Source organism: Arvicola amphibius, chromosome 2, assembly GCF_903992535.2.
Source record: "Arvicola amphibius chromosome 2, mArvAmp1.2, whole genome shotgun sequence".
NCBI lineage: Eukaryota > Metazoa > Chordata > Mammalia > Rodentia > Cricetidae > Arvicola > Arvicola amphibius.
In genome coordinates, this window is record NC_052048.2 from 170,437,878 (window position 1) to 170,451,123 (window position 13,246).

Below are 13,246 nucleotides of genomic sequence, written 5' to 3' on the forward strand. Positions count from 1 at the left end.
AGCCTCCTTCAGTCCATCCCCGTTCCTATCCCTTCCCCATTTGTTGACAGAAGTTTCTGTCCTGCCTGGTTCCACAGCCATTCTGTCCCAAATAAACACACAAAGGATTATATTAATTATAAACCAGTTGGCCTGGTGCTCAGGCTTATTACTAACTAGCTCTTACAATTTAAATTAATGCATAATTCTTATCTATGTTTACCCATGTGGCTTTGTACCTTCTCTCAGTAAGGCATTCTCATCTTGCTTCCTCTGAGTCTGGGTGGCTACTGACTCTCTGCCTTTCCTCTTTCCAGAATTCTCCTAGTCTGGTTGTCCCACCTAGACTTCCTGCCTGGCTAGTGGCCAATCAGTGTTTTATTAAAACAATATGAGTGACAAATCTTTACAGTGTACAAAAAATTATCCCACGGAACCTATCCTTATGACCGTTTCCTAAATGACATTGGTGACTTCCCATAGCTTCATGATGTGACCACTGCCTGCTCTCCAGCCTTCTCCTTTACAATGATCCATTGGTATCACAGAAAATGACTTTAAGTTTTCCATGCTTCTATTTTTTTGGTGTACACCTTTCTGGGGGTACTTCCTTAGAACAATAGGGCACCGACCATTTCCTTCCCATCTCAACTTACTCAAAGCTCTTTGTCCTTTGTTGGCTTAGATGCTCTCACTGAAAAGGCATTGTTGGCACATCATAGCCACTCCTGTCCTGCTAGCCATGGCTCTTCTCCACTTACAGTCCTTGAGAGTTCTCACAGGCTTACTACTCGCGCCTGAGTTCTACCTTTATATGAGGGGTATCCCTGCAGGTGTCGTATAGGGAAGTGAACCACGTGAAGAGATAGCAATGAAAACTCAGTGCAGATTGACTTCATCAACCTGGATCAGACTGTGGGAAGTCTATGATCAGGCAATTTATTCCCATTGTATTTACGTTCCATACAATTTAAAAAAAAAGTGTTTCCAGGTGTAATACAGTCCCTGTTGCACAAAGAAGCATAATTATATTGAAACTCAACTCAGAGTTTATGTCATTTCTTCCATTCTGTGGGTTCTAGAAATAGACTACCTGTACTAGCTGAATCCTAAGAGTCTGGCTTAGTCATGCAGATTACTTAGACATCATTTAGGCTAGTAGCCACTTCTGGTCCTGGGTGAGGGAGCTTTGGGGAACCTCCTGGCTATAAAGGTCATTTAAATTACTAACCCCTTCCAGTCCTAGGTGTAGGAGCTTGATATGGTTTGGCTCAACTGATAATACAGACCACCAGGCCGTTAAACATTTCTAATTCTTAGCTTTCTAGATGGAAGAACAGGTTTTTCATCCTTACCTTTGGAGAGACAATCCTTAGTGCTTAACATTCCTGGTTTCTCTGGAAATCTGTGGGCACAAGATGTTCTGGCTATGTGCCCAACATTTATATAGCTCAGTTACCTGGGTTTAAGCCCATAAGCAAAGAATCCATTAAAAGCTTGAATACAGCCTGTCGTGGCTGAGCATCTAGAGTAGACACTCAAAGGGCTAGCTGCACAGCAGAAGTTACAATAGGAAGCTTGAAACACTTGGCATTTTTTAAATACAAGTAGAATCTTTTAGAATTTCAGTGTAAGATCCGTAAACACCCCGAGATAATACCCAAAATTGTAATAATGGGCCATCAAGAAAGGAATGCTTAGTCAAGAAACAGCAAGTTCCAGGTTTGTAGATTCAAGTAAAACAGTTAAAAGAACCTTTTTAAATTTTTTTAGGTTCAGTGATTGCTTAGTAAATTATTACTGTCATGTTTTGCTATTCCCTTGGTAATACATGCTGTCCTAGAAAGATTCAGTATTTCTTTCTATATTCAAAGATATGAATGATAGGAAACTTACTTAAGTATGTATGTATAACTGAGAAATTATTTGGGAAATGCAGAGAATATAGAACTGCGTAGTCTGTAGAATTTCTCAGTAGAATTTGCTGACTTATCAGCCTCTCTGTTATGTCTGTGTTGACTTTCATGCAGTGCTTCTAACAAAACTATCACCATTACATTTACAGATGCAAGTCTACTGCTTTGATGTGGATCGATTTTCAAGTTTTGAGGAAGCAGTTAAAGGAAAGGGGAGGCTAAGGGCTTTATCTGTTTTATTTGAGGTAATTATGACACACATGTTTACAACTAATCTTTGCAATCGTAGAACTGTCAGGAGTAAAAGTTAATATAAATACAAGCTGGAGACATCACCACCCTAATGATCATTTCCAGGAAGGGTGACCCCTGGCTGGTATGTTTATACTTATTCACTGGAAAGGCTTCTTCCAGCTGAAGTGGACAGGTTAAGTGCATAGATTTGCCCATCTGTCCATGAAGAGTATCCCAACTCAATAGCAAGTAACTAAATCACAACATTTTCCATTTTACTTTTCATAGTGTAAAATAAAAAGTTACCTGATTTTTGTGTTTTGTTTTTACCTTGCTCTTGACAACAATAGTTGCGGTGAGATGTGTATGGAACATACTATTCTTTATACTTAAACTGGAATTCCTAGTGGAACAGTCAGTTAATTGTTGGATCCTTTTCTTATAATGTCATTCTTCTTTCACAGGTTGGAATGGAAGAAAATTTAGATTTCAAAGCCATTATTGATGGAATTGAAGGTGTTAGTCGTTTTGGTAAGCTGTTATGATTAAGATATGAATTCCTATGAGTATCTGAAGTGTTACAAACCACTTGAGAAGGATGGAGAGGAAGATGTCTGTAAAGATAAGCGTATTTCCCTTCCCACACTTGACTGCTTTTTTTTTATTTCTCCTAAGGAAAGAACCATTTATCAGGGAATTTTGTACCTTAAAAACTATGAGTACTTGGCTATAATGGTGCATGCCTTTAATCCCAGCACTTAGGCAAAGGCAGGTGAATCTCTCTGAGTTTGAAGCAGTCTTGGTCTATACAACAAGTCCCAGGACAGCCAGCCAGGGCCACACTGTAGGTACTGTCTCAAGTAAATAATTAATTGACTAATTAAAAATTTAAATTATATGTTAGCAATGTAAAAAGAAGTCTGACATTGTCTAAATTTTTTTTAAAAAATAGTATGATTTACTATGCTTTTAAAACATTCACTTCTTAGGCGTTGGTATTATTCATCCCCTTAAAAACTATTTGAGCCGGGCGGTGGTGGCGCACGCCTTTAATCCCAGCACTCGGGAGGCAGAGGCAGGCGGATCTCTGTGAGTTCGAGACCAGCCTGGTCTACAAGAGCTAGTTCCAGGACAGGCTCCAAAGCCACAGAGAAACCCTGTCTCGAAAAACCAAAAAAAAAAAAAAAAAAAAAAAAACAACTATTTGAAACTCATTAATTAAGCAATTATTTTATTATTAATTAATTTTGTTGATTACTTTAACAAATTAATTAGTAATTAAGCTAATTAATTTTCAAAATATCAAATTGTGAACTGAAGGGGACATTACTCAAGTGGACATTTATTCCCTGGTGGTTTTCTTGGCAGAAGGGTATTGTAAAGAAGTCAAATACTTGCAAAATGTTGCAGGTTTACATAGAACAGGATGGAATGTGCTTTATAGTATTCTTTCTGACACATACCTTGTGGATCTTGTCATACATGACAGCAAATGCTTTTGACAACCTTCGTGACAGGCCCACACAAACAATATTAATGCACCCTTGGTTATCAATTAAAAATGAAAATTATTCCTCCCTGGTAAGCCAAAGAATCTGAAGTCAGAAACAAAGCTCACATGGTCCCCTTCTTTGAAAGCAGACACCCTAGGATTTATTCATCATTGTCACTTACATTTGAAGATCAGAATTGACTGGACTTTTCATGAGTCAGGAATGTGTAGACTCCTGCAGAGGAGAACTCTGCTTCCCCTCTTTGTCTATAACGAAAAGCAAGATCCAGCTGACTTCCCCTCAGTCTACATAGAAGCAAAATTCAAGACTGAATACCATAAGCCGCACGTAACTCTCTCTCAGTAAGTCAGAAAGTGGATTCTCTTCCACTGAAGGAAGAGGACCACTTTGGCTTTCCACCCTTCCTTTAAAGCATAGGAGCCTGAATGTTTCTGTGTTTTGCATCAGCTGAAGGGACAAGAGAACCAGACTATTCACCCTAACATGTGAAGTTATGGGATCTTCTCCATTTTTGTTTTTTTTTTCACTCTGGAACATCCCTTAGAGTCCACGAAACTGGGGGCTTCTCAGTTTGGTCTGCTGAGCTATTCTTATAGGGAATCTTAAAGATTGACAGTAGTTGTGACCCTTAAACAAAGAGGACCTTGGACTGTATCCAGACTTCCACGTCCTGATTCATAGTCTCCATGTAAGGAGAGTTGCAAACAACTCAGTACCAGAAACGTCATTCAGATATAAAATCTGCTCACTATGATATGGGCTGGCTGCTCAGCTCCTGCATTTCTCTCCAAAAGGCAAATCTCATTTTGCTTTGAGCACCTAGTCTCTCTCCTTTTCCTCTCCCCATAACTATTTGATGTTAGGCATTGTATCTGTAGACTGAGGAGAGAGGTGGTGACTATGCAGTGATACAGAGATAAAATATTAATAATCTTCAAGCAGAACAGACAGAAGAGAGAGGTACTAGTGAATCTTTTCAGCTGCAAAGATGAAAAATGTGCAGGTAATGTTATCAGTGGTTCTCAAAAGGACGGTTTCGTGGGGCTGCTTTTGTGGCTTGCTCAATTGCAGAGTAGGCCCAACCTTCTGCATACTGAAAAATCCTTACTAGCAGTTTTGAGGTGGCCCCTTAAATGCCACTGCAGCATTCCTCTAGTGCTGGGCTGTATAATGGCTCTCAGTCACCTGTCTTCGCCTCATCTTCCTCCTTTCATTGTCAACCTCCCCAGGAAAGGATCTAGCACGTTGGTTGGTTAATCATCTGTGTTTGAGAGACTGGTGATTGAGAGGAATGCCTGAGCACTGGTGGCGAGCTGCTGGCCAGGCCTGATTCTCTCTTATGTAGTTATTCAGATGGAAGTCACAATTATTTCACAAGTCACAAAATATCACCATAGTCCAGTTTTCTCAGTGTATGGTGGCAGGACTGAAAAGCAGGGCCAGAGTTGAAAAGTCCAATGTGGTATTTAGGACAGAATTTTAGGACAAACATGAAAATACCAGCTGTAACAAACAGCATGAACTTTTATCCCCTCAGCAAGAAAATATGCCTCCTAAGATCCAGAAGAGGCAGAGTGGATTATGTATTAAGGAGAAAAAAATAAGACCTCCCTTTCTTCTTAACCTTCCTTACCTTTAATTATCTCCATGTCCCAGGAAATTCTGTGCCCCACATCCCCACAGAGGGCTCAAACCTCTGTCCTCTCTGCCCTGCCTCTGGATCTTGAATTGACCTGGAATCAATTCAGTTTCTCCTGGGTAGTAGGGCATCAATTTCCACCTCTTTATTTAATTAATATATTCCACAATCATATTTTCATAAGACACACGTAAAAGAAATTTTGTCTTTAGTAGAAAATAAAAACTGTTTTAGTTCATTTACGATTCAAGAGATTATTTAATTACCAAAAAATTCCCCACTATTTATTATTGCATGCATATATGTGTGTGTATGTATATATATATATATTCCAAGATATAACTATTCAGTATATATAATGCTACTTATATGTATGTTTTTAGGGCTATTTGGCACAGGACAACCAATTGGTATGCTTGTCCCCACTTCTCATGCTCATAGATTTCCTCAGTTACCCATAGTTCTTTGTGTAGGGTTATGGTCCCATTGGGTTTTTTCCAGTCCTAGTTTGACCCTGAACACTAGTAACATCATATTGCTACTGGACATTTCTAGACATCAATAGTCCATCAAGCCAAACAATGTGTGAACTTCCTAATGAATAAAACTAAGTTTTTAATTGATCCAGGAGAAATGTAATATAGTCAAATAGTATTCCATTTGTAAGATTTAGCCTTTAATTCAAACTGTAGTCAATGAGTGTTGTTTTTTTTTTTTTAATTTTGATACAGGTCCTCATGAAGTCCAGTCTGACTTCAAACTCATTGTGCCATTTTGGATGACCTTGGCCTTCTTATTCTCTTGACTCTACTTCCCCAGAGCTAGCATTACAAGCATGCCCTGCCACACTTTCTTTATTTAGTGCCTGGGATAAAATCTAGGACCTAGTGTGTTCTAGGCAAGCACTCCAGCAAGTGAACTACATCCTCACCCCCTAAAGAGAAACTTTTTTAGTCTTCTTGATCAAGACTTGTTTAAATTTTGTTACATTTCTCCTTTCACTAGTAACTGATGTCAGAAATTTCAAGCTTCCTCTGTGAAGATACTTTCGCATGTTTCCTTTTACAAGTGAAGATGATTTTAAATCTCTCATCCATCTAGAATGGGTTAGCATTTGTACTCTGGAGCAGAGAGCTCACGGTGTGGATGTAGCTCGGCGACAGGGCATAGCTGCCATGCTGGATGTGCTGTGTTCAGTCTTTAACACCCAGTGACTGAATGAAGAAAACAGTAGGTGGTGGAAATTCACTTGCGTCCTCCCATTCACTTCTTAATGAAAAACCCATTAATTCTATACTGCCTACTGCTATTTCAGTCATAAATCAAGGAATCATGCGTGTCTGCAAAATATGTCACTATATGGTTTCCACAACAGTACATGATCAGCAAGCCTTCTTATCTGCAATTGACATTTCTGCAGCTTGCTATTGTTCGAGATTATTGGATTTATAGACTGTGTTTCCTTTAAATTTTACAATCAGCATCCCGGTTAACAGATAAACAGCATAGGTAGTGGAGCATGCTGTTGGTCTCAGCACTGTTCTAGATAATGAGTTTTGGGATAGTCAGAGGTACTTATATTTCATATTTCCTCCTATTTTAAACCATGTTGCTTTTGCAATAGTAGCTTCTGAGAAAGGGATATCAGTTTTCATCAACGGAGTGGCACTGGGTATATCAACCACAATCCAGGGCAGGCCCTATACTCGGGAGGAGTTGGGTGACACAAAACAGACCCCAGTTTTGTTTGTTGATGTCTTATGCTTTTTGTTATCTTTGTTCAGTTTGAGGGTTTTATTTCTTTTTAAAAGAGAATGGACATGAAGTTGAGTGTACAGGTAAGCGGGAGGAAGATTCTGGGAGATATTGGAAGAAAAAAGTGAAAGAATATGATCAAAATATATTGTATAAAAAAACTAAAGGAAAGGAATAGAGGGAAAAACTCATGTTACAGAAAAAATGATTTTTTGTTCTTTGAATCTGATATAGAAATACAATTATTTTTATTGTATTGGTATTGTGCACAGTGACTTTGCCACATTCATTTATTAAAAAGAATAGTCCTTTAAAAATACTTGTCAATATGCGTGTTTAATTCAATTTTATTTTGAAGCTTGCAAATGTGGTATATAGTTAAATTAAAACAGAATTTAAATGAGAAAAGAAATAAACCTCTTCAAACACAATCAGTCAGTTCTCCATTGTCTATTAACATGACAAGAGCTATTCACCTCTTTGCTTGCATATGAGCTTGCTTAATTCCCTGCCTTATGAATTCTTCTTTTTATAATTGTGTTTGTGCCTTTAATTCTTCCTCTTCTCTTTTTTTACCCTTTAAAGCATTTCTTAAAAGACAAGTGTTTATTCCAAATACAACCCATGCTTATTCCATAATAGTAATGTTTCTATTATTTATCCTTTTTCAGAATACTTGAGATCTTTCTCTATTACACCTCAATTTTCCTTATCTGTAATTAATAGCATCTTGTGCTTCTGTACACACCAGAATTTTTAAAACATGGAAATTTCCAAATACATGAGGGCAGTGGATCCAAGAAAAAAAAAAGGAGCATCAGTTGGTGTTGATTTTGAAATGACAAAGAGTCCAGAATCCAAAGAATGCTGGCTAGAACACATTTTGGCTCTCTTATTCTTCATTTTGCCCCAAATAATCAACCAATTGCTTTTACAAAAGTTTCCTCAATCTCCTGATTTCTTATTTTTATTATTATTTTATTTTATTACTTTAAAAAATACCAATCCAAGTTCCTACTCCCTCCACACACTCTTCCACCCAGCCCCCTCCAATCCTAAGAGAGGGCAAGTCACCCTGCCCTGTGGAAAGTCCAAGGCCCTCCCTACTATACCTAGGTTGAGCAAGGTACACATCCAAGGAGAATAGGATCCCAAAAAAGCCAGTACATGCATTAGAGACAAATCCCAGTGCCACTGCCAATGGCCCCTCAGTCTGTCCCAACTGTCAAGCACATTCAGAGAGACTAGTTTGATCCCATGCTAGTTCACTCTCAGTTCAGTTGGAGTTGGTGAGCTCCCATTAACTCAGACAAACTCTCAGTGGGTGAACCTCTCATGGTCTTGACTTCCTTGCTCATTGGTGCAAGGAGATCGCTTGTTTGTGCAGGCAGGCCAGCCCCGAAATAATCACACAGAAACTGTATTCATTAAATCACTGCTTGGCCCATTAGCTCTAGCTTCTTATTGGCTAAGTCTTACATCTTAATTTAACCCATTTCTATTAATCTTTATATTGCCACGAGGTCGTGTCCTACCAGCAAAGTTTTAGCACATATACCTCCGACTGCAGATCCATCACATTTCTCTGACTCTTTCCTTCTCCCAGCATTCAGTTCTGTCTTCCCCGCCTACTTAAGTTCTGCCCCATCAAAAGGCCAAAACAGTTTCTTTATTCATTAACCAAGAAAAGAAACACACAGACAGAAGGACCTCCCACACCAGCTCATACTCTCACTCCTTCCACTCTTCAACTGGATCTTGGGAGCTCTGTCCAGTGCTCCAATGTGGATCTCTCCCTCTGTTTCCATCTGTTGTTGGACAAAGGTTCTAGGGTGATATTTAAGATAACCATCAGTCTGACTACAGGGCAAGGCCAGTTCAAGGCACCCTTTTCTTCTTTTTTTTTATTTTGTTTTTTGTTTTTTGTTTTTTTTTCAAGACAGGGGGTTTTTTTTGTTTGTTTGTTTTTTGTTTTTTTGTTTGTTTGTTTTTTGTTTTTTGTTTTTTTCTGTAGCTTTGGAGCCTGTCCTGGAACTAGCTCTTGTAGACCAGGCTAATCTCGAACTTACAGAGATCTGCCTGCCTCTGCCTTCCTAGTGCTGGTATTAAAGGTGTGCACCACCACCACCCGGCTAAGGCACCCTCTTCTTAGGGTCTTAGCTAGGGTCATCCTTGTGGATTCCTGGGAATTTTTCTAGAGCCAGGTTTCTGCTAACCCCACAATGGCTCCCTCAATCAAGATATCTCTTTCCTTGCTCTCATCTCTGTCCTTTCTCCATCTCGACTATCCCATTCCCTCAAGTTCTCCTCAACCCTCCCCTTCTCCCCTTCCTTCTACACACCCCCCAGCTCCCAAATTTTGTCAGATGATCTTGTCTGTTTCCAATTTCCAAGTGGGTCTCTATATATTTTTCTTTGGGTTCGCCTTATTACTTAGCTTCTCTAGGATCATGAACTATAGGCTCACTGTCCTTTGTTTATGGCTAGTATCCACTTATGAGTGAGTACACACCATATTCATTTTGGGGGGTTTGGGTTACCTCACTTAGGATAGTGTTTTCTAATTCCATCGATTTGCATGCAAAATTCAAGATGTCATTGTTTTTTTTACCACTGAGTAATGCTCTAGTGTGTAAATGTGCCACACTTTCTTTATCTATTCTTCCATTGAGGGGCATGTAGGTTGTTTCCAGGTTCTAGCTATTACAAATAATGCTGCTACAAACATAGTTGAACAAATGATTTTGTAGCATGATTGAGCATCTCTTAGGTATAATCCCAAAGGTGGTATTGCTGGATCCTGAGGTAGGTTGATTCCCAATTTTCTGAGAAACAGTCACACTGATTTCCAAAGTTGTTGCACAAATTTGCATTCCCACCAGCAATGGATGAGTGTTCTTACTCCACATCCTTTCCAGCATAAGCTATCATTAGTGTTTTTGATCGTAGCCATTCTGACAGGTGTAAGATGGTATCTCGGAGTTGTTTTAATTTGCATCTGATTTCTTAAAAAAATATTTTTCAGAGTTCTATTTTGCAGTTCTGTGGGAGTGGTGGCCATTCTTAACACTATTTAGAAAGCCCCCTTTAAAAAGAAAGACTTTTAATCAAAACAGTATTAAATCACTTTTCTTGTTCCCTTTTCTCCCCACAGCCCATCCCATATCCCCCCTCACTCTCAAATGGCTAACCACTTTTTCTTCGAGTATTTCTGCTCCATATATGCACATATATGTGTATTTATGTGTATGCAAAAATGTATATAAATACAACCTGCTGAGTATGCTTTTGCTGTTTGTGTGTATATGACTTTCAGGGCTGACCACTCCTTATTGGAAAAGGTTAATTTTTTTCCTCCCAACAACCACTAGTTGCCTATGGATCTCTGTCTAAAGATGGGACCCCACGGAAATTTCCCACCTTCTCATTAACATGCCCATTGCTTTTATCATTTTTAAAGTCTTGTTTGTGCAGTCATTTCTAGGAGAGACCATTTCACACATGACTTCCTGGTATTCTGGCTCTTTCTGCCTTCTCTTCTATCTTGTTCCCGAAGCCGCAGATGCACAATTATGTGTGCTGTTTCCATGCTATCAAGTCCTATAAATTCTAATAGTCTTCTCTCCACTCCTGTTTTTTAAAAAAGAGCGTTTCCCTAAGCAACCCAGGCAAGCCTCCAGCTCCCAACCTGCCTCCTCAGCCTCCCAGGTGCTGGGATCAAGCCATGTGCCAGCTTCACTCAGCACAGTTTTCTTCTCCTTCATGTTTAATATCAAACAAACTTGATGACTTGACACATCCTTGTCTTATTCTTGACTTCCCAGGGAAGCTCTCAGCCTTAAACCAATGCTCACTCTAGGCTTCTGATAATGATCTAAGCAGGTTAGGCCTTTGCTTTTGTAGTCCATGAACTAGAATGATTTTTTTTTCAAAATATGTAGATGATATTCATTGACATAAGCATAGATTTCTTTATCTTTTTATATAAAATGATCTTTTTTTCAGCATCATGTTACAAGAGAAGACATCGAACAGCCTATAATGCTATATTTATGGTGATTTGTGGTATGCTCAATATATTATATATATCATATATCTAACATTCTTAAAATTCCTATTCTAAGTATATAAGTTAAGAGTGTGCTCTTGTTTCATAGTGGATTTGATAAGTAAGCTCCAGGGTTGGGACACCCACTGAGATGTGTGTTATTACCTCCTAGGGAAGCAGGCTGCCTTAGATCCGTTCATCCTGCAGAACCTTCTGCCCAACTCCACTGACAAGTATTACATTTACAACGGCTCACTGACATCTCCTCCCTGCACAGACACCGTGGAATGGATTGTTTTTAAGGATACAGTTAGCATTTCCGAAAGCCAGGTAATCTCGGAGGTTCACCTAATGAGGCAATTTGACGCTATTATAAGAGCATTGCTTTGTCGCTGTCCTGCAGACTATCCCGTTAAAGCGTTTGCTGAGGCTTTTGAAGCGGGTGTGTTAAATGATTTGGTCTTCTTTCCAGCTGGCTGTATTTTGTGAAGTTCTCACAATGCAACAGTCTGGCTATGTCATGTTGATGGATTACTTACAAAACAATTTCCGAGAACAACAGTACAAGTTTTCCAGGCAGGTGTTTTCCTCCTACACCGGCAAAGAAGAGATTCATGAAGCAGGTATGTAGTGAAATATCCTTTTGCTGTGCCCCTCACAGACTCGGCATCGATGGTTATTTTGGTGTGGTGGAAAACGCACAAGGCTTACACAGTTTGTGAAAGCTTTCAATTAACTTCTCTAGCTTTAGGCGAGCAATTTAGCTTCCCCAAATTGTGGTTCCCACATCAGCAAATGAGAATTTGAAAAATCCATTCTTCCTCTATGAGTTTTTCTTTTACAGGTGAGAAAAATAAGATCTGATAAATGGAAGCAGCAAAATTCACATAGATGCTCCAGCTTCACTTTAAAGCATTTGCTGGCCTGGAAGCTGTAGGAAGGAAAGGCTGTAGTAGTCAGACTTTGGGGTGTCGTGTCTGGTTGGCACAATCAGGGGCTTGAGCTGGAGATGGTAACATGAACTGAACCTCAACATGAGATTATGGTGCATACACTTGTGTTGCCAGTTCTAAGAAAAAAAATAAAGCACCGTAATAGGTATTGAAAATATTGTAATGAATAACTAAAATGTCCTCCATTTCTTTCTTGGGAGGAAAATAAGTTTGCCTTCATCATAACCAACCAGCAGGGGGGAATATGTGGGTGTGTGGGTTTCCTGCATATGTTCTGTGACCTTTGTAGCTGACATAGGAGTCCAAGCCATTACAGATGTCCAGAGGGCAGGACCAGAAGAATCTCTGACTTGCTCCTTTCTGTTTATTCAAGAGAGTAGTCATCTATGAAGAAATCTTTGAAGTAGCCTTCATTTTGGGAAATTAAGACCTTCCAAACTAGATTCTCTTTTATCTCAGCCCTGCACTTAATGTTTTGTCACAAATAATATTAGTTTAATTTAAAATTAATTTTTTAAATTAATAGTTAATAATCATACTTTTATTGTTCTAATGGGATATTTAGAAGTGTTTTTATCCAAGAGTAAAAACCAATAACAACAGTATTAAATAACTCTATTTAGTTTGACATTAGCACTCAAATTAAAATTGTCTAAAGTGATAAAATTAGTCATATTTCTGCTAGCCATCCCAATTACTTCAATAATTTTATAGTGAATAATATGTAATTGATCAGAAAAGAGAGAATGAACCTGAACCAACTCCTTTTCCAAAATACAGTAGACTAAATATCAAATTTAAAATATGATTGCTTTTTCCATTATACTTTAAATCATATTTTATTAAAACTCTGGATGGTTCCTCAACTCTTTAAGTTTAAGGTCAGAGTTTGTGATTAGATGTAAGGCATGTTTTGTGCTTACCCATCTTCAGCAAGGCTTCATTCCTCGCTCCAAACCTCCTCTGAACCAGGGAGACACCGCCTCACAAGTCCACTGAAGACTTTTCCTCTGTGCAGCGTGCTTCCCCCGCCACTGTTGTCTTCACACTTTTGCTTGCCCCTTGTTCTCGCAAACTCAAACAAGACATTCCTCCTCTCAGAGATCATGTTTTGTGGGACCCTTTTCCTCACACTGTCTGAATCTATTTCATGAACAGTACTACTCTCAGGTGTCATCAAAAACAATGGAGTTCAAGGTTAACAATGT

The 13,246-nt window shown here is 38.9% G+C and overlaps 1 protein-coding gene across 1 annotated transcript in view; it reads left to right on the top strand.

Moving 5' to 3' along the window:
- Ptprz1 (protein tyrosine phosphatase receptor type Z1) overlaps positions 1–13,246 on the top strand; it is a 130,687-nt gene that overhangs the window by 47,129 nt on the left and 70,312 nt on the right. The window contains exons 6-9 of the mRNA XM_038319429.1: positions 2,045–2,140; positions 2,594–2,660; positions 11,258–11,415; positions 11,558–11,708. Coding sequence (XP_038175357.1) covers positions 2,045–2,140; positions 2,594–2,660; positions 11,258–11,415; positions 11,558–11,708 — 472 coding nt within the window. The remainder of the gene's footprint in view (positions 1–2,044; positions 2,141–2,593; positions 2,661–11,257; positions 11,416–11,557; positions 11,709–13,246) is intronic.